The 20,448-nt window shown below is 35.0% G+C and overlaps 1 protein-coding gene and 2 non-coding genes across 5 annotated transcripts; 2 read left to right on the top strand and 1 right to left on the bottom strand.

Moving 5' to 3' along the window:
* The first annotated feature begins 29 nt into the window (after positions 1-29).
* Trnag-ucc (transfer RNA glycine (anticodon UCC)) lies at positions 30-101 on the top strand. Its single transcript has one exon. It is a non-coding gene; the product is annotated as a tRNA-Gly (tRNA).
* A 2,148-nt stretch (positions 102-2,249) lies between these two features.
* On the bottom strand, positions 2,250-2,321 carry Trnae-cuc (transfer RNA glutamic acid (anticodon CUC)). Its single transcript has one exon. It is a non-coding gene; the product is annotated as a tRNA-Glu (tRNA).
* Positions 2,322-2,597: 276 nt separating this feature from the next.
* Positions 2,598-18,523, top strand: LOC143461898 (tectonin beta-propeller repeat-containing protein 2-like). Of its 3 annotated transcripts, XM_076959832.1 has the most exons (27): positions 2,598-2,744; positions 5,556-5,796; positions 6,212-6,337; positions 6,793-6,924; positions 8,929-9,080; positions 9,347-9,603; positions 9,750-9,914; positions 10,120-10,166; positions 10,274-10,390; positions 10,570-10,791; positions 11,011-11,134; positions 11,249-11,346; positions 12,098-12,667; positions 13,015-13,104; positions 13,191-13,302; positions 13,412-13,546; positions 13,687-13,970; positions 14,247-14,355; positions 14,499-14,653; positions 14,766-14,813; positions 15,241-15,355; positions 15,573-15,677; positions 15,753-15,998; positions 16,162-16,331; positions 16,733-16,850; positions 17,445-17,594; positions 17,950-18,523. In XM_076959832.1, the coding sequence occupies exons 2-27, from the start codon at positions 5,587-5,589 to the stop codon at positions 18,150-18,152; spliced, it is 4,260 nt and encodes a 1,419-aa protein (XP_076815947.1). In that variant the 5' UTR covers positions 2,598-2,744; positions 5,556-5,586; the 3' UTR covers positions 18,153-18,523. The 3 variants fall into 3 exon arrangements, with proteins under 3 accessions (XP_076815947.1, XP_076815950.1, XP_076815948.1); XM_076959833.1 differs by lacking the exon at positions 2,598-2,744 and having other exon boundaries at positions 2,760-5,796; positions 11,261-11,346; XM_076959835.1 differs by lacking the exons at positions 2,598-2,744; positions 16,733-16,850; positions 17,445-17,594; positions 17,950-18,523 and having other exon boundaries at positions 2,755-5,796; positions 15,753-15,993; positions 16,162-16,303.
* Positions 18,524-20,448: the final 1,925 nt, after the last annotated feature.

Raw genomic sequence — 20,448 nt, 5'->3', positions numbered from 1 at the left:
TTAAAAAATTCTTCTACAGGAAACATGAAGCGTCGATGGTGTAACGGTTAGCATTGGTGCCTTCCAAGCACTAGTTCCGGGTTCGACTCCCGGTCGACGCACTTTTTCTCCGTTCAAAAAGTCTACTACCTATATGAAACTGTCGGTGAAATAACTGCTCATCTTCCATTTATTTTCCGGATAAAAACGCAAAACTTGGCGAAGAATTTTATTTAAGTTTATTTCAGTTCATTACAGTTACGAGCAACAAAATGGATAAACTGTCACTCGTAACATGAGCATAGTTTTGTCGTTGTGATTATTTTTTCTTAACTTGGTTATTGTATGTTGAGTTTAGTGACATTGCTAAGCGTTATTCATTTTTTTTCATTTGGTTACATTATTCTTGCTCGTTTTAAGCCCTTGAGCTTTCCTTATTTTTCACTCTTATTGTTTGCTGATGGAGTTTATTTTATCTCGCTACAATGGTTATTTTATTGTTATGGTATTTTATTTTTCGTTTCCTCTACAGACAATGAATGAGATAGACTAAAAAGTGAAAACTGAAAAGTCACTTTCGTGTGACTTAATGCAAACAGAAAATTGTTGTACTGTACAATGCTTTGCTGTACCTTTTGATATTGTATACTGTAGTCTAACGCAGTATAAAACAATAGGCAGTAACATGTACTGCAATTGTAGAAACTGTGATAATATTATGAATTAATGTAATATAAAATTGTGTAAAACATAGAATTCTCGTCCTTAAGTGTAGTATCAGTAAAGTTTAACACTACGTCACGACAGCTTCCTGATTGCCGCTGCAACTTATGCGATCATATTTCGTCATGCCTTTTTTCGTGTGTGTTTTGCTTGCTGTAAAAAGTCGTACAGTTGCGTTAACAATTACCAGCAAGCAGTAACTCAATACAGTTGAAAATAGCTGAAGTCTACTAGTCTCAATGCTATAATATTAACTGTTGAATGAAACGCTGTTGATGTGCCAATGTTCTGTCAATTTGTAATCGTTTAAAGAAGAAACAATATAATCAGTTTATACAATCAACATATTTGTGCAAACTACTGAAGAGTACAATTTAAGAGAAGCTCAGTGTCAAGTTAGACAACTTTGCTTGTCGGCTTCACAAGACAATCAGCTTTTAGCTGAACAATCGAGTCTAGGGTTGATAAAGCAATTAACGACCTTGAGGCTCATGTATCATCGAGCGCTATAAACAATTCAGACAATCGAACATTGTATTGGAGTGACTGGAACAATCAAGTTCAACAACCAAAACCAATCATTCCATTACAAAACATTTCCTATTTCTAAGTAGGAAGGCATAAATTTATCGACACGAAACGGATCATACAAAATACAATCACATTTGAGAAATAGCAGCGCAAAAACTATATTGATTTGCCATACAATTCGGCATTGGAGCGAAAAGTATGGCGCTAACTTCGTTCTAGCTTCAAACAAGAAATACCATCAATGCGCGTTTACCGAAGTAGTTTTTTCCAAATTCGGTAACCGGCAGTTGGAGAAATAGACACTATTTGTGTTAAATACTTTATTGTGTATGGTTTGTTAAACCAGAAATGGTTTGGAGGCCCCAATGCCAAGGCTTGGGTGGCCTCAAACTCCCTAACACCGGGTCGTGCCAAATAGTGACCCCCTGCTAAATATTGACCCCCCTTTGTGAAGTAATAAATTTATTCATTCAATACGCAATAAGCGTTATACACAAGTAGCTTAGAGAACTTACAGACAGAAGTAGGCCAACACCTGTAGCCTTTAGGCTACCGTATTTTGTTTGCCAGCATATGCATATAGGCATTTGCAAAAGCTGCTATGGTATCATACTATTCAGCCACTGAATAGTTGCTTGTGTTCTGTTGAGTTAAGCCCTTTTTCAATTATATCAGACAATGAATTTATTACGTCATGCAGGGGATCACTACGCTGGCACTGCACACAGACAATCAAGGAACGGGAAAAAGCGACATAACTTAAAACGTGCACTGTGTGAATTACAGTGGTGCTACAACAGTGGAAGGTTAGCACGGCCACCAAACCCATTGGAAAATGGAAACTTGTCGTGCAACTATGGAAAGATTAAGACACACTGAAGCAGCTAAAACCTTTTCTACACCTTTAATCTGAGTAAGGACTTGATCTAATTGAAAAACTAATAACATACAATTATATTTGCAAGGATAAAAGAACAAAAAAAACGCAGAAATATTTTGCTCTGCAAAAAAGTCTTTTCCCAGACCGGGAATCGAACCCGGGCCGCGTGGGTGAGAGCCACGAATCCTAACCACTAGACCACCTGGGAGACGATCGTAGCAGCTTTTATTTGCAAATTAAACTTATTATGATGTTAGTTCATGATATATCTTTTAAATTAATTCTGCTTTGTATTATTTGCTGTTGTTTATGATACCATTTAGATAAGTACTAAATGTGCTGTACTGATAAATTTTGAAGGTTAGAAGTACCTGCAATGGTTTTACAACTAAACATAAAAAGGTATTTTAATAAAAGCGTTGTTAATAGCTTTGTAAATAGGTAATTCCCCTTTCGAAAAGATCATGTGACGGAACTGGTTGTAAAATGCGGAAGTTTACCACATCAGGTCATGACAAAGTTGCTGTTGTTCTTTATTTGTTGCTTTCAATTTCTGGCAGCAATGTATCAGCAGTCATGCATACGAAGAAAACCAACAGACCAAGGTTGCACTAGACTAGAGTTTGGACAGGTATTAGAGTTAGACAAAATAACATCTGCTAGTAGCCTATTCCACACCTTTTTCTTGTCCAGTAATTGTTTATGAGCACGTGTTTTATTGTTCTATAACTATGACGGTTAGCATCGTAACTTTCAATCCGCACTGGTTATGAAGAAAAATAAACAAAACAATACCACGATGGGTTTCTCTTTTCTTTTTCCATCCACTAATGTACAACAGTTAAGATAAAATTAACAGTCTGTAGCTTGAACACACCGTCAGTTTGTTTGCCCTGGAATGTATAACCAGGGGCCAGCTGATTAAACTAGCTTGGTTTGCTTTTGCAATTAAGTCAGACAACGGATATGTAGCCTATAAAACTTCTAAGAAATTATTGGGATAATTCAACAATCCAAGTGACGATTTCACTGGCGTCCAACCGTCTGTTTATCGAAGTTGCTGAATCATAATGCAGTGACCAGCAGATTTTCGCTAATGGGTTTATGAGTCTCGTTTTAGACGGAGAGAAGAAAACACTGCGGTGGCATAGTGGCTAATGATGGGGTTTGTATACTGGAAGTCTTGGGGTCGAATCTTGTTATTGTTTGACTGCTTTTTGTCGAAATTATTTTTGATCTAATTTATTTATGAGAGGGGAGAGTTTGGGTCGGAGGGAATTAGTTTTAAATTAATTTAAAATTTGGAAAAAAATGTGATTTCAAGTTGAAAAATAGCGTTTATTTCAATTTTCAGTTTAGCTTAGTAATTTAATCAATAAAAGTGAGACCATTTAACCATTTACCGAAATAAAAAAATACTAATTGCGTAACCAGCTGGTAGTAAACTAAACTCATGTTGATCGCATTCTTCGATGTGAGGGGCATCGACCAGTTCTTCTTACAAAGCTAAATGATTAACCAGCATATCTACAAAGATGTACTGCGACGCTTGATTGGTTCATTGCACAAGAAGAGGCGAGAGTTGTGGCAAGAAAACTCGTGGGTGCTTCACCATGACAACGCACTTGCCCACACTGCCTTGGCTATCAGAGCGTTCCTGACCCAGAAGAACATCACTGTGCTGGAGCAACCTCCTCTTTCTCTTCCCCAAGCTCAAGGGGGCCATCAATGGAACCCGTTTTGAAGATGTGCATGGCATCAAAAAGGCCGTGGTGACAGAGCTACTGAGAATCTTGGAAGAATCTTTCCAGAAGTGCATGCAAGCGTGGGAGAGAAGGATGGGAAAACGCATTAGACTCCAAGGGCATTACTTTGAAGGGGATAACTTGTAGTTTGGGTTTGAAATAGATCTTTTGTGACACCAAAGCTGGAAGTTTTCTGACATATGTCGTATAATGCATGAGGAACATGGGACCATTTGTTTTGACCCCTGTTAACATGCTTGCCAAGTATTTTAACTTTCATGCTGATTACAGTATACATACAAAGGTGTTTTATGTATATTTGACTGACGGTATGATATAAAAATTGTGTTTAAAATTTAGGACCGTAGGCATTTATTTCCTTACAATATGCCAAGTTTTTGCGTTTGTATGCCTGATTCTCCTCAGTTTTCAGTTGGCAGTTAGATTACCATTTTTATTTGATGTTCTTTTCTTGAACGAGTAGCAGTTCAGTAATACTACTGTTAAGATCAAGATTCACAATGCATAAGCTTAGTTATATGAATAACTTTTGACGGACATGCCAGAAAGCCTAGTGCATATCACCCCAAAAGGTAACTGTATGTGCTTGGTGCTCGCAAATGACTCTATGGTGGTTGATGGCTTCACGCCAGCTATGAATCACGAATTCACTTTCCAGATTTAGGTTAATGAGTCTCTGCAATTTCCAGTGGTCCTAGTTCCAAATTCGAGCAATAAAACATAGAATTTCCAAAAAAGAAAATTGTAACTGGGGCTCAAGTGATGAAAAATCATTGCCAGGTTTTAAATTATGGAAACGTTTCTTTAGTCTATAAAAAATAAAAATTATATCACGCCATAATATAAATTGAACAATTCACTTTTATTTTAAGTACATTTTCATGTCAAGACTGACATCTCAAATATATGCTGCTTGTAATGTTTCTTCAGCTATTGATGCATGTGGCAATGTCTAGAACTCTAGATAGTTACACATGCTTAAGGTTTACTTTCTAAATGTTTAATGATTAAGGTTTTATTGGTATTTTTGATCTTTGTTTAGCCAGATTGCAAAGCTAGTTAGATATTCATCATCTCCAAACACATGCACAGTTTAAAATATTGTCTAATTGTAGTCTGTACACATTTCGAACTTAGTTAGAATGTTAGAAGAATTATGCTTTCAATACAGTTTTTCCGTATAAATTTAACCATATATATCGTAACTAAATGTAATTTCAATGTGTGTATTAATTCATGGGACTTTTAATCAACCTCAGTAAAACAGTCTTCTTTCTATCTCTTATTGGTGCAGTATTTTTCATTCCGTTTTTTATATCATCACTACTTTAATGCACATTTTAAGTTCTCTTGGCTTTGTCATTTTTTCCTAGGCATTCATGCTATGCTATGTCTTTGTTCCTATTATGAAAATTAAAATAAATAAATGACACATGACAGTTTATAATTCTCTGAAACGAAATGATCAGTGTATCACAACTTACAGAAAGGGTGCTGTAATGTTTGTACATGATATGGTGTAAAATGTAAACTGCAGAACGTAGAAGTATTATGATATTTCTTGTAACTAAAATTGATGAACTATGACTGTTTAACTTTATCTTTAAAATTTATAGATATATGAAAGTCATTACCATGTGATGTTTATGTTTCACAAGAGTAGATGTAATTTGTAGAAGCAAGTAACTTGAAAGTTGAAGGGCCAACATGGAGAAGACCAGAGTTCTAAAAGAATATCCCCTGATGCAAGACTTTTTAAAAGCTACTCCGCCTAAAATACATCATGCATTTTTTTCGGTTGTGGCTGATATTATTTCCTTTGATGTATCAAAATGTCACATTGCCCTCGGCACAACTGCAGGATGTACCTTTCTTCACAGTCGTGAGCATGGTGGAACGATTAAAGTTGTTTCCCAGGTAGATATTCTATGCATTTGTGTTTAAAGAAAATGCTGTTTGTAATAAATGCAGAACTTACGTTATGCTTTTTAACTGTATTACTGCCATGGTTGAAAACTTATTGCAACGTTTAGTTTGTTGAAGTTTGTAACGTATAAATATTTTTGCCACAATGTATATTACAAAGTGTTTGACATGAAAATCTAGTGTACAACAGAAATTTCCAGATTAAGGATTAATTGACCCATGTCATATTTCACAACAAGAAGCACATGCATTAGAAAATTTTTCCTTTATTCTAAAGTTGTATTGAACTATCACCATTTACAATCTGGCTCATTGGTGATGCAATCCATTCATGCAACTGATTGTATCTTCTAAAGAAAATATAACACACAAGTCTGTAATAGCATATATGTGTTTGAATTTGTAGAATAAAGATGATCATGTGACCTGTGTCAAGTTGATGACTGGTCTTGAATGTCAGTTAGCAATGGGAACTAAAGATGGACAAGTCGTAATTATTATTTTCTCTGGAAGCACAATAATTGCAAAACAGGTAACCTTAGGCCTCCACATTCTTATTGCTGAAGACCTGTAAACTTGAGGACAATGCTTTTATGAAGTTAATCTCGATATGTATATTTGGAATAAATGGATTAATATTGTGAATTCAATGCTTTAATTCTTTGTCTTGAACAAAAGTTTTTCTTTAAAGAATATGCCCGTAGTTAAATCCTTCTTGTCAGTACTTAAGCAAAGTTTACCTTTGCGCAATAATGTGAACTCATCTGTGTGTGTTCGTTGACCATTACTACATTGTATATATTAGCACATGGTAAATATATTTCCCGGAACAAGTTACCCACTTGCGTTTGGTTAATCAGTAATGGTACAATGTTTGGTGCTACATGAAGGAAGGCAATAGTTTAACATACTTACAACCTACTATAAATAAATTGTCGTAGGCTTTTAACACTTTCCAACATGTTACCTACTGACTTGATTTTTCAGGTCCGAAAATATTCCTTGGGAAAAATCCACAAAAATGCTATTTGCTCATTGGAATGGAGTCCAAATGGAATGAAATTATTTTCTGCTGATCTAGCAGGATGTATCTTTTGCACAGATGTCAACTTTGACCTTGTAAGAAACTAGTTGATATAATTTTGTAATTTGCCACCAACTTTTTTGTGCTTCTTACTTTTTGTATTGCCGTGCAGAATGATTTTAGAAACTACAAAAAGAATGAGTTTTTTTAAAACCTTTTTCAATGTATTGACTTGATTGCAAGCCGCCCTTGAATGTCATAACAATGCCACAATAATTATGATAAAAAAACTTTATAAGCCGTAGCTTACAGTTATATATTACAGCGGTATGTAAAAAACTTCATACGTTTTATACATGTGACATATTATTATTATTAGTTTATTGTTATGCTTTAAAGCATTGTATTGTACTATTATGCTTCAAAGCATTAAATATATGGCCAACTTTAATGATATGCAAGTCCAAAAACAAGTTGGCCTTAAATCAAAAAGTAGTTGTGAGTAAACATACTGGTAAAAAGATTCTGTTGACTGGGATTTGTATTAGAAATAGTAGGCTAGCTAACTCATTTTGGATTGAATACGTGTCCATAGGCAGGTGAATAGCAGCAAATAATGTTAAACATAGGAATATCACAGATGACAGTACCTAAACTGGTTAAGCATGTTTGTTTTTACCGCAGTTACTGGCACCAAACTACGCTAGAGCCAACAGCCAAGATTGAACTGTACTGTAGGTTAGCCTTTACATTAACCACTACTAATACACTAATGATAAGCTAACCTTAAGCTTATTTAACACAAAATGTTTCTGTTTGAAATTAAGTATGCTTTAATTATACTTAATACTTGTTGGCCACACGAAACATTCTATTCATATTTGATCCAAATACCTGAGTGCTCCTTATTTTTTTATATTGAAATGTAATAAGGATCCCCATCCTTATGATTAAGCGATGAATTTGCGATTTTTTACCACTTAGTTTTTGCAATAACTGCTTAATCACTACATATTAGTACAAATCCTTTCACCAATATATTTACTGACAACTACTTTTTGCTTTAAGGCCAACTTGTTTTTTGATTTGCCCCTTACTTTAAGTTCAATTTTATAAATTCGTTAAATACAGTAAAAGTGTCAGGTTTTGAAAATTCTGGGTTTGAAATCCTTTTAAAGGATTTCTGTGTAAGTTAATAAAACGTTTGATGACAACATTTGAAGTTTAATGTTTTAATTGATTTTCTACTTTATCGTGCTGGTATGCAACAAGAAAACGGTACTTGATGTCTACAGATAATATATTCAACCAATATATTTATGACTATTTTGGTAAAATGATTGAAAATAAAAAATAGTAGCCGCCCTTGATTAGAAGTCACAGCGAATGATACTAAATTACTTATTACTCTTTCGAAAGTTGCTCACAAACATGAGCTTCTGCGATAGGTACTCTCTTTGTGGTACTATCTTAATTGACACGCAATAATACGGAACAAAGACACAAGTTATAAAGAACCGGATTAGCAGTACAGTAAAAGAGTCCGATCGTCTGTTGATCTGATTAAAAAAGTAGAAGCCGTTGATCAAATGATCAGAAAAAAAAATAGTAGCCGCGACTTCTATTTCAAGAGGTATGGTAACCAAACTTCCGATTTTCCCCTTTGTTTCCATCTGTTTTTTTTTTCAGCCACACACTGCGCTGTTGTATGTGGATATTATAACTTAGTTTCCGTTTAATTCTTACCTTACCTGTTCTGGATGCATGCTGGACGATTTTGAGTGTATGCTGTGTGCCACTTGACAGTTAAAATTAATCTGCAAATCAGATTAATGCAGTAATTATCGTTTTCTTTCATGTGACGCTACTGATAAATAATTGAAGTTTTTGACATAAAAATTCAGTTCAAAAATTTTGTAATCGACCAAAGTTTCTTTTTTTATGGCCAGTTGTGTCAGCTTAGGTCTGGTTATAGCAACTACCAATACTGTGATCTTTCAAGTAATATAACTAAAATGGTCCACTCCAAACAGGGTAACATCAAGCGCATTTTACCATAAGAGCTTGCGTATAAAATTCACATTTTAATTCTCTTGTAGAATACATGCACTGCGGGTCTATTGCTTAATGAAGAACATGAAGTTGTACAAATGAATTACAAGCACAAAACTTTGCTTGTTTCTACACTTGAAAATTCTTTTTTAGTTTATGATGGAAGTAAGAAGGATATTGGGTCAAAACCAACTCGAAGGTAACAAAACATATTAAGTTACAATTAGGTTTACATGTTTATTCTTTACATTTCTGGAAAATTATTGTAGTTGGCCGAAGGGGAACTTCCCTGAAACAGCTTAACTAGAATTTCCAGAAGAATTTATTAAAATCATTTTTGCTTTGATAGAAAGGTAAAGCACTTGAAAGTTTGGTTTGCAATTTACAATTGTACTTATAAATAAGACACTGTGAATGGTTTTGTTTTGATATCAGTACACAGTGTTATTTTTATGATCTGTGCAGGGGGAGGTTTGGAGCATGCTTTAATTCGAACACCGTCGCTATGGAAGAACTAGTTGTATTTGCAACGAGACCTGGCTTACGTGTTTGGGTGGCTAACACCAGTGGAACAGTTATGCGCACAATCAAAATGAAACACTTAATAGAAAACGTTATGAATCCTATCAAAATGCAAATTACTGGAGCACATTCATCAAAAAAAGAATTATCTTTTGGGATTGTACATTTGTTTGGCACAGATTGTTTACTATCTTTATATGGTAAGTACATATTCCTACTGCTAGTGACCATCTTTATGTCTTGATTATTTGCAGCAAAGTGACCAGTCATGTCATAAGTATATTAATTACGTGCCTATGTATTCGGTTAATAGCAGCTTAGTGAAATATAAATTGATAAATTTCAGGCTCCTCATTATATGTAATGAATCATATCGACAACAGCATAGTAGGAGAAATGCATGGTTTGGAAGATGTAATCGATGTAAAAGTTACAGAAGATGAGATCTTTGTTCTTTGCACTGGTAGAAAGTTGCACAGGATTGCATATAAACCTGACGATAGCTGGACAGGTAAAACTTTGTGTAAAAATCTCCTAGTTTAATTTTTTTTTTAAGTGCCAAAAAGCATGTGTGTGCTAAAGTCACTGAGGTATGTCGTGTGGTATTCAATTTAGTAATTTGTGCACATACATTGTTTGATTTACAAATGAATTCAGGTGGAAGTTGTTTCTGTTTTTAGCTAAAAATGGTGATGATTAAAATATGTTATTTTTAGGTTTGAGTTCTCCTGTACATGGCAGCAAAGGTGCAAACAAATTTATGGTAATTTACGGGCATTGTTTGTTGAACAAACAATTCAAGAAGCATTTAGAAAATTACATTTTGCCGGTACATGGAAAGTTGTACAAAGTTTATTTTGCATTTCTTAGGAAATGAAAGCATCTATCTCTGGAATGAAGATAAATCTGCCACCTGTTATCGGACAACTTCAGTCGAAGATGGGAACACTCAAGGTGGATCAGATCGCTACTAAATTACAAGCTCAGGTGTGCTTCAAGTTATTTATTGCATTCATCTATTTAAAAGGCAAATATTTCTTTTTTAGCTCTTTCACTGTAAATTCATTCAAGCTTTTTACGCGTATGATTTTGGTTAACTTGATGTCCAAAATATGTAGTGTAGTACCTGATAGGCAAATTGCTATTATTTCTATGACATTTGTAAGGCTGAAGAATTAAAGACAATGGTGTCTTCAAAACCTGTGATGAACTTCACGAATCAGCTCTTTCATCGCAGATCAGTTTCAGAAGCTAGCTCATCAAAGGAAAGTATTTATGAGCCTGATATAACTTCCATAGATGTCATTGTAAAAGCCCTAATGTATGACATATTGGAACTCGTGGAACTAAAATGTGCAGAACCTGAAGTACAAGTCGCAATCCCAGAGGTGAAATATTGATTTTTTGTTTTCTATGTTTTCATATAGGTATGAATAGCAAAATATTAAAAACAAGTATAGCATAAAATCAATCACCAAGGATCGAAAAAAGGCATAAATGAACCTCATTACTGTCTGCTGTCAATAGGTGGTACGGTTTATGTATAGTTTATGTAGGTGATGTTATGCAATCCTAAAGATTATGATCATATTTAATATATTTTATAGATCGATAAAGGAAACCAGGATGACAGTTTCCCTAACAAAATATATAGATTTGAGAATATTGCTGTCAAACCAGCAGATGAAGATATTGTTTTCAGTTCCAAGAGGAAAAAGAAATGGCAAAAAAGTTTGTGGTTTACGACGTGTTAGTGTTAGTTGGATGTGATTTTAAGTAGTTTTTTAAAAACTATAAAAAAATTTTAGTTTAACAGTCATTATATAGTTAACTTTCTCTAAACAGAGAAAAGTTTAGGAAATATGGCATTGAAAACTTCAAATGAATCACTTTCTTCAGATGATGCATTTATAAACAATGGATTGCAGCAAGACAATAAAAAGGTTCATTAATCTCTTTAGAGGATTAAAAAGTCACAAATGCAAAAAAAATTTTAATATTTGTTTTATGTACCACCTATGTCATTTCCTATTGCAGTGCATTTAAAGAACGCAAAATGTAACATGCACCAAAGCATTTGATACACTTTAATGGTGTTGCTAACAAGTAACACTATAACACTCACTCCCTTACTCTAATTGTTCATGACTAATCATAAATTTCCCCTCCAAATCCTTGATAACTTCCTTGATTGCGATAGAATGTGGATCATCAGATTAAACATGGATGAACTAATGGTAAATTTAATTTGGATTAATTGCATCATGTGAGCAACAAAATTTCGTCTGTTACAACTGTATCGTACAATACCGCTGGGCTATTGTCTAATGTCTTAGTTTTACGCCACTGTTAAAGGTTCGGATTCCAAGCAATTTATTTAAGTTTCCAGGCATCATGGATCGACAACAAAGATTTTCTTGTTGTGGAGTTATCTGGAATCTTCTTCAACGTAGCAGTAGCGTGCTTGGTACTGTACAGTACTTAAGTGCTGTCAGGACCCAGGCTAAAAAGCCAGGCATCATGTAGTGTATTTAATCCGGTATTAAGTAATCCCTATTTCTACGTGATTTCGGCTTCATGAAAGCCCAACACAAATACAAACCCTGCCCACATCTAAAAATGCAAATTACTTATATATCTGTTTTTTTCTTAGACATTCATAATGTTTTTTGCTAAATTACGTTTTTCCTGCAGAATATCGATGGAGTTATGGAAACAAACGTCAAAATTTGTGACAATGATGAAAAGAAAGTTCATGCCATTTCATCAGCACATTATGGTGATAACATGATCCAATATTTGCTTACAAGAAAAGAGACTAAAAACGAAAACTTTGAAGTTCCTGTTGACAATGATCTGCCAGTTTTTGAAAACAAAACTGTCAGCATCGAACGCACTCTTTCATGCAATCAGTCAACTTGTTCTGAAACCAACTTATCTGTGGAAAATATTGAAGATGTCAATGTGGAACAAATTACTGTGTCTCCAGACTTTGACTTTGGCAGCGAGTCCAAACTCAAAGCTCATCTTAACTATCACACAACTGATGCAATTTCTTCAAGTGCTATAAATAACAAAGCATCAGGGTCAAACAACTTATTCTTGGGCACAGAGCATGCATCCAATTCATTGCATCTCAATCTTCATAATACAATGACCAATCTGAAAGAAAATAATGACTTTAATCCTCGCAGTCCAGATATTGATATTTACAAAGTGGATGGTGGGGGTGATTTTAACAGTGAAGAGGATTCTGAAACTGAGGTGAGAAAATAAATCAAAATGAACCATGAATTTATTTGGATAGTCTTTCACATTAGAATTAACTAAAACATACTAGTAATACTTGAAGATAAATGATTAATTTAAATGTTTCAAAGGACCTCCCACTTAATGGGTTTGGTTAACATTATATAGTTCAAATGATGAAATAAGTATAACTTCATAAATGTTGTCATCCGTCTGTGCTTACATCTAGCCGACAAGTTTTTAAAATTATACCCTGTGTTGCAGCTTTATCAACATAATTGTGTATGCATTTAGAAATGTAGTTGTGGCAAGATTAAGTTGAAAGGTTTTATCATGTCACTATGTTTATTGAATTTCCATAGAGTCAACAATCAATAGAGCCAATGGTTTTCAACGTTCAACAGCCTTCTGATATTGATCAGCCGGTTACTGATGATGAACAATATTTCAAAGTACACAGTTTGACAATCTTTTATTTTTCTAATCATTTGTCTAATCTAATCATTTATCATTTTTTCTTGTCATGTGGTTTTTTTAGAAATTGGTTCAGATGAAACCCGAGCTCTATGGTCCATCTGGAGAGGCACTTAAGTCTTCTGACATGTGGAGTATAAGCCCATTTCCTGGTTCAGCCATTTTATCTTTGGCAGGTAATTTTCAATAAAAATTTTCAAATTAGTTTTATAAAATCATTTTTTTGTCATAGATATGTGAAAAAAGTCTTTCAAAATCGTTTTATTTTTATTTAATCTGTGTTAGGTTCTGGGGAAATGATTTGTTGCGTCAGCAATACAAGTCGTATTTACTACAGAGAAGAAACATCAGATGAAGCCAGCAGCAATGTTTGGAACAAATTTGCCAAGAAAGCTGTTCAGATTGCCTTAGCACCATCAGGTTTTTTGAGGAAAATCATGACTTCAATAAACACTGCGCTTTTCATGAAAACTGCACCTGCTTTATGCTTTTCTTTAATTAGCCAGATATATGTGTGTTTACTACTACTAACTTCATTTTAAGTTTTGCTTGTTTTGCAGGCGATTTTGCATGGATTGTCACTGGTAGAGGGAACGTTTATGCTGCCGGCTTGCCATTGGAGCTTACAGAAGATCGCTTGCATTCAACAGAAGTCCACTTAGAGTGGAAGTTGGTGCTTTCAAAATGTTCATTTGTATGCTTGGGTACAATTGAAGCATGGATAGTTACCTCTGATGGACACCTTTTAAGGGAAATTGGTTTGTCTAGATCAGAGCCAAGCATGCAACAGCAGTATACTGTGGATGTCAAGTTTGTTAAAAATGACAAAATAGAGGATGCCAAGGTTTTCTACTTTTTTGCACGTTTGAGTTTAATAGGCTATATTTGTTTACAATTCATATACTAGTAAATTTATGAGGGAAACAACATGGTATTTTTGACATTAGATTCTGTCTAATTAAAAGAACATAAAAAACGTGTAACTTTTCAAAGTTTTCGTTGTGCCTGTGAAAGGTTGTGCTTTATTCGTTTGGATTTAATTTAACCTGAAATATGCGCAATACAATTATATTTTGATAGTTCTCTTTCTGCCAGTCAAAGTTATTTTTATATTGCACAGGTTAAGCATGTCGCTCTAACCTGTGATGTCATATGGGTGCTTACTACAAGTGGTCAGTTGCTTTGCAAAGCTTTGACTGATGTTGATACCGCTAACACTTGGCATGCTGGTGAGATTTATGTTTAGCTCTATAGATGCGTTATGGCACCTCAAATTAATTACAGCTGTTTTATAATAGTAAGTTGAAGAGAATTGTGATACATACAAAGCGCATAAATAAAAATGTAATGTTAATTGCAAATTTTTTTTCAGTCGACTCACCACAACCCTTTGGAAAACAGCAGCTCCAAGTGAGGTTAATTGCGTCAGATTACAAGAAAACACTGTGGGCAGTGGATGACAAGGGTGGACTTTGGTGCCGATCAAGAGTGACTACAAGCATTCCACAAGGACATCATTGGTGGGAGGTTAGATAAATATCAGACCCTGTCTTACGATTAATATTGAAGAATGTAGATTGTATACACAATAGAGAATCCATTACATACATCCGCTGACCCCCCTACTTGATGTTTACAGGTCTACATGAATCAGTATTTATATGAAGAGAAGCATACAACATTTCTGGTAGGGGCAAAATATGCATATCATGGTTTTGATATTATAGGACAGGATTTAGTTTTTTTCACTTAACATTCCTTAAACTTTACACTAAAATTCCTTAGCTATTCCACCAGGCAACTGTTTTCTGGTTTATTTTTTTTGAAAAAAGCAGAAATATATATTCAAATATAAGTATAATTTGGTGATTGAAAAAAGACTAAAAGGAATTAACATTTCATAATGAAGTATCAGAGTGGTAATTACATATTTTGAGTTAGCCATTTAGTGCTTATTTAACAAAACTTACATGAAATTCTGCTACGTCATGCTGTCAGGGTAGGTCCTAAAAATTGCTAAACGCTATATAATATATGTATTTGTTGTACGGTTTTTCTGATATTATTATGTTGTATCCTGGTGTGGGATATAGTATTTGACATATGTTTTTCAGAAACTTGGAAGATCGGCCCATCCGCTTTCAGTCACAAACATTGCTCTCAGTTTGCAAGGAATTTGGGTCGCAACTGATGACAACAAACTGCGAATGACGAGAGAGCGTGTGACAGGTATATTGAATACTTTCCATTGTGGTATTAATGTTAATTGCTATTGCTCAAGGACCATGTTAATATAATAAAGCTTCCATATATAATTTTGTGGTAATAAACTTGAAAATATTACAAACTAAAAAACTATCATGACCTATTTATTATGAACGTAGCGTGTTTGACGTTATTATGTGATGTTTTTTGTAATTAACAACGAGTTGCTAATCATAAAAAGGAAATGCTTGGAAGCATTTAAGTATAAGCGGAGTAGCTTCATCTACAACCTGGAGTCACATAACCTCCTCTTCCTTGTTTTCTCCTGAAGATTCAGTGTGGCAAGGTAATATCCTACGGTTGTAATTCTTGGAATAATGGAAGATCTTTTTCCATTCACTCAGAAAAGATTTTATTCTAGGCTTCATATGGGTTGCTCAGTCAAAAGGAGAGATTATTTGTTTCCCTTCATCAAAAACCAACCAGCACAAGGGAGTTGCTCTTTCCCCTCCAGATGATACTTCCTCTTCCATCCTGTGTATCTCAGCATCGAGGGAGGCGCTATGGATGGTTTTAGAGTCCGGAGATATTTTTGTACGGTCTGGTATATCACCAACAACTCCTTCCGGTAGAAACTGGAACCATGTCAAAGTGAACAACCAGTTAGGTTTGTTACATTTTCTTAACAATATTGCTACCCGCAAAGCAATTGTATCTATCAGATAGAAGTTAACTTGGTTGTCAATAAATAATCAGTAATAGATAGAAATGAATCACCTTTGGTTAAATTCAGATATATTGTACCTTTAGTCAGTATACCTTATATACAGATGACAAATTGATAAATGTCAGTTGCGGGTTGCAATCGGTCTGGGCAGTTGATCAATCTGGCAGCATATTTGTCAGAATGGGGACAATCGTTACTGAGTCGCATGAGACCATGTCACCCGCTTGGCTAAAATTAGATGGTTGTCCTACAGCTGGTTCCACTTTTACTCAGGTATAAATTTTCTTGTGTTTCAATATTCTAGTATGGATTTGTCATTCTTTTCGCTGTAGTGGTTGTAAATAATGAATATCAGTAATTTACAATATGTTGGCATGTGGTTATTATACAACGGCAAAGTGTTTAATTCAACAAAACTATTTCAACTTATATTTATTTTGGAATTTTTCTTAAAGTTTGTTGTTTCCTTTTTCTTTATCCGTGTATGTCTGCATACCTTGTTGAAATTCATGATACTTACGGAAATGGCACATTCATAGCAATGTGGTAACTGATTTCTACTAGTTGCTGACGTCTAATTACTGCGAGACTGAACAAAACAATCAGAAGTAACAATTATGGTAACTCTATTTTATACCTTTGCAAAGAAATAGTTATTTTGCCGCATATTCAAGGTTATATGTGGTCCTTCTGACCTCAATGTATGGGCAATCAATGATCAAGGAATTCCTTACGTCCGTGTTGGGGTCACCAATGAAATGCCAGTAGGACATATTTGGAAACCGGTCCCAGGTAATGATATCTTACTGAGATCACCATCAGACATATTTAATGTTGTATAATGTAGTTCATTAAAGTGCAATTGCACTGAATTGCAATTGATTTTTTGAAAGGATGTGAGTGCTATTGTGTAGTACAGCACGTGCGTTTACTTCTTTCCATTTCAATTCCATGTTTCTTCATTCACCTGTACTCAGAGATGGTTACTTGATTGAGTCAGACATTCAGTTGCGCTACTGCTGTTAAAAAAGTTACTTAATTTAGACCCAAAAAAATTCACCAAAGTTTATTTATCGGATCAACCAGACAGTTGTTGTTTAAGAAATATATATTTTACCCCATGCAAAGCACCTTCAGTTTCTTATTATTCTATTAGAAGAAAATGAACTTTTATTTTAAATTTCAAAAGACCATCTCTTATTTTAGAACTTTTTCATTTTGCAAACCTACGATTTGTCCAGAAGATTTACGTATTGAAATTTTAATAAATCATTTTCTATTATTTTAATAATAATAATAAGTAAAGGTGCTCATAGACAGAATGCAGAACACTTGAGGTTTGCTCTGTAATGCACTGTTTGAAAATTGATGCAAATTACTTTATAGGAGCAACAGTCAAACAAATCGTAATAAGCAATCACGCAGTTCGGGCGCTTTGCACTGATGGATCACTCCTAAAGAGATATGGTATCACTCAGGGCGATGCGATTGGTGATTACTGGAAGAAAATACCTGGAGACTTTCATCAACTTGCTGGTGAGTGGGTCTTGTTTTTATCAACTGAAGTGGTACAGCTTAGTTGTAGTTGGTATGACTTTAGCAGGTAACGTATTTTCCGGCACATTTAACGTGTTTAATTTCTTGAAAAAGGTTCAGAAAATAGCGTTGCCAAACACTTAATTAAGGCTTTGTGTAGTAGGCTTCACCCTAAAACATTTAATAAAATATGCTTTTCTGAAAGACGCAGTTCATGTTCTATGCCGTCAAAGAAGTTTTGTAGGCCTACTATTGGTTAATATATAATACATGGCGTGGCACTTTTGACCTTATGTACCAAGCAAGCCGCATTTATGCCAATGGGCTGCATCATAATTCCTATACATACCCTCAGTGACACCGTATGACGAGCTATTTGCACTTGATGCTGACAATCTTCTGAGATATCACCGGACCCATATCTACTGTCCTCCGCTGATTGAAGCCATGCTTGATGACGGGACGTCGTCATCTGATAGTGACAGTTTCAAGGACAAAAAACTTTCCCAAGTTGGCAATACAAGCCAAGTTGATGACCTCACATGGGAGATTATATGAAAGCTGTTTTTTGTCTTGCCAAGTTTTTTTCTCAAAACTTCGGTTTTATAATATTTTTGCTTTTTAAGCTGATGCAATAGCCGTGGTTGGAGATTGTACAGTAATGTTTGTCCTGATTTTCATGTCACTGTAGGTGTACTGTATACACAATTAATTTCATGCTTATTATCGTATTCCTGATCGTGATATCCTATCCAAATTTGCTTACTAGTGAATTTATGCAAATGTACGCTACTATTGAGCTGTGAAATTCACCGTCATATCGTTATTTACAGCATGTCTTAATGTAATTGAAGCGGCAGCCAACAGGAATGTCATACTTTTTGTATGCCCCGTTTAGGATCTTGCGCAAACACATTATTGTCATTTGGTTTTTAATTGTGATTATTTTGCAACAAAATTATCAAATGCCTTACAAGTTTTCTTATCAATGTTAAGTACAAACTCCACTTCTTGCAAGCGGAATATGATGTTAACAGTGTGTTTTCGTCAAACGTTTAGTAACACAACACTTTTACTTGTTTGTGTTTGACATTTTTAGTGTTAAGTGACCAGTGGTGAGCAGTTAGTACTTTCAGCACTACATTTAGACCCCGCTGCTTTTTGCCGTAAAATGCTGTTAGGCCTACACTTGAGTTTTTGACCAAATCCAAATCTTTACCGTAATGTGACAACAGCTAGCTCTAGTCTATATTTGAAATAATTTGCAATAGTTTATAAAACTAAACTTGGCAAATATGCACTTGAATTAAAGGGCCCCAGGGTACTCCACCATGTAAATCTGGCGCTGTGAACTTAGAAAATACCGTCAGTAACGGTACTTTGGAAAAATATGTCAAACATACCAATAAGTATCCTACTCGATACCGACAAAAAACGTATTTTGGTACCTGTACTTTAGAGTTGTGAACTTAACCCTAATTGTTTATCGCCTGATTTATGAAAACATTTATTGAATAAATTGGCAACATCAGGCCAATAAAATAACATTTTGCATTTTCGGACACACTAAATTTCATTTTAATTTGGCTTCACGTCGGATTGGTGGTGTTTTTTTCATTTTTTGACAGACTTTAAGGATCCCCAACTATGGGCGAAATATATTCCTGTTTCGAATAGGCTCATGTCCAAAGCTAACTTTGAGTGAAGCGAGTACAAGACTGCCGACCCTTTGACCTCTTATGTTTTACCAGCCTCTTTGAAGTATAGATTCGGTGTTGGTTTATCCAGGGTTTAATCTATTGAAAATAAAATTTATCACATAGGCTACACTTCTTCGGAGTATCTAATTAATGCAGTGTGTGTATGGTGGAAAACATATAAGCTTACAAAACTTATCGTACAGTAGGAAGGCTACATTGAGATTCTAAAGACGTTTTCAATACACGTGAGCTTTAACCTGGAGCGCATTAAAGCTGGGTGGAGCGGTTAGGACCCCTTGCTAAAATCGAGTCAGGGGCCCATTTGGTAAAATCTGTCGGTGTATCAGTAGTAGAAGTGTAAAGAATTGGGATGTGCACTGCATTACTTGACATGTTGCAACAACATCCTTCAATGTCATGTGGGGGATGGCGATGATGATTGTTTTAAGTTTGGCCTAAAGCCAAAGGCTTTTAGTCTTTCTTTTAGAACTCCTAGACAATTGTGTCTTTGACTCCGTTGCGCCGGCTTTCTCTAATTGTTTCTTTAAATCAGCACCACATTCATAAAGTCTAAATTGTTATATTGTCCGAAATATAGTCGTAGTCACATCAGAAACAATTTCATCACCATTTCACATTCAAATAGAGCTATCACTTGAATTCAATAATGAATAATCCAGAAGGTAAACTGATAATATGAGAAGAGACAAGAAGCGCGATTTTCACCAAACCTTAGTTTTTATACCGCTGTATCCAACCAATGGGCGACAGACATGCTACTTTTACCATGACACGTGTAACACGTGTCCTTATTCTACCTATCTAAGCTTTTTCACCACAGTACCATCGATTTTGCATCGGGAAACACAATAGCCACTTGACACAATTCAACTATGTCAGTACGTCGGTTTGGAACTCATTGTTTGAATAACGGATTTAACTACGAAATATAAACTTGTTCAAATATTCAATTGCATCCAACTGGAGACACACACAATGCTTATTTAGAATGCCAATTATATAAATTATTACAATTTACTATCACGACCGCCACAGTCACATGCCGGCGTTGCGGCTTATATCATTCCTTTAGCCGAGCGAGATGAACGATGAGGTTGGACGTCGTTTCACGGCTATTCTTCGATACTAACGAA

The sequence above is a fragment of the Clavelina lepadiformis genome, chromosome 6 (assembly GCF_947623445.1).
Source record: "Clavelina lepadiformis chromosome 6, kaClaLepa1.1, whole genome shotgun sequence".
NCBI classification, from domain to species: domain Eukaryota; kingdom Metazoa; phylum Chordata; class Ascidiacea; order Aplousobranchia; family Clavelinidae; genus Clavelina; species Clavelina lepadiformis.
The sequence above is the reverse complement of the archived record's forward strand: the minus strand, read 5'-3'. Positions and strand labels throughout refer to the sequence as shown.

Excerpts from the sequence above, each read along its gene's own strand:
- LOC143461898 (XM_076959832.1), top strand. The coding sequence starts at position 5,587 with ATGGAGAAGACCAGAGTTCTAAAAGAATATCCCCTGATGCAAGACTTT. Across the intron at positions 5,797-6,211 it reads CGATTAAAGTTGTTTCCCAG|AATAAAGATGATCATGTGAC; the intron begins GTAGATATTCTA and ends TTGAATTTGTAG. Across the intron at positions 16,851-17,444 it reads TATTTGGAAACCGGTCCCAG|GAGCAACAGTCAAACAAATC; the intron begins GTAATGATATCT and ends ATTACTTTATAG.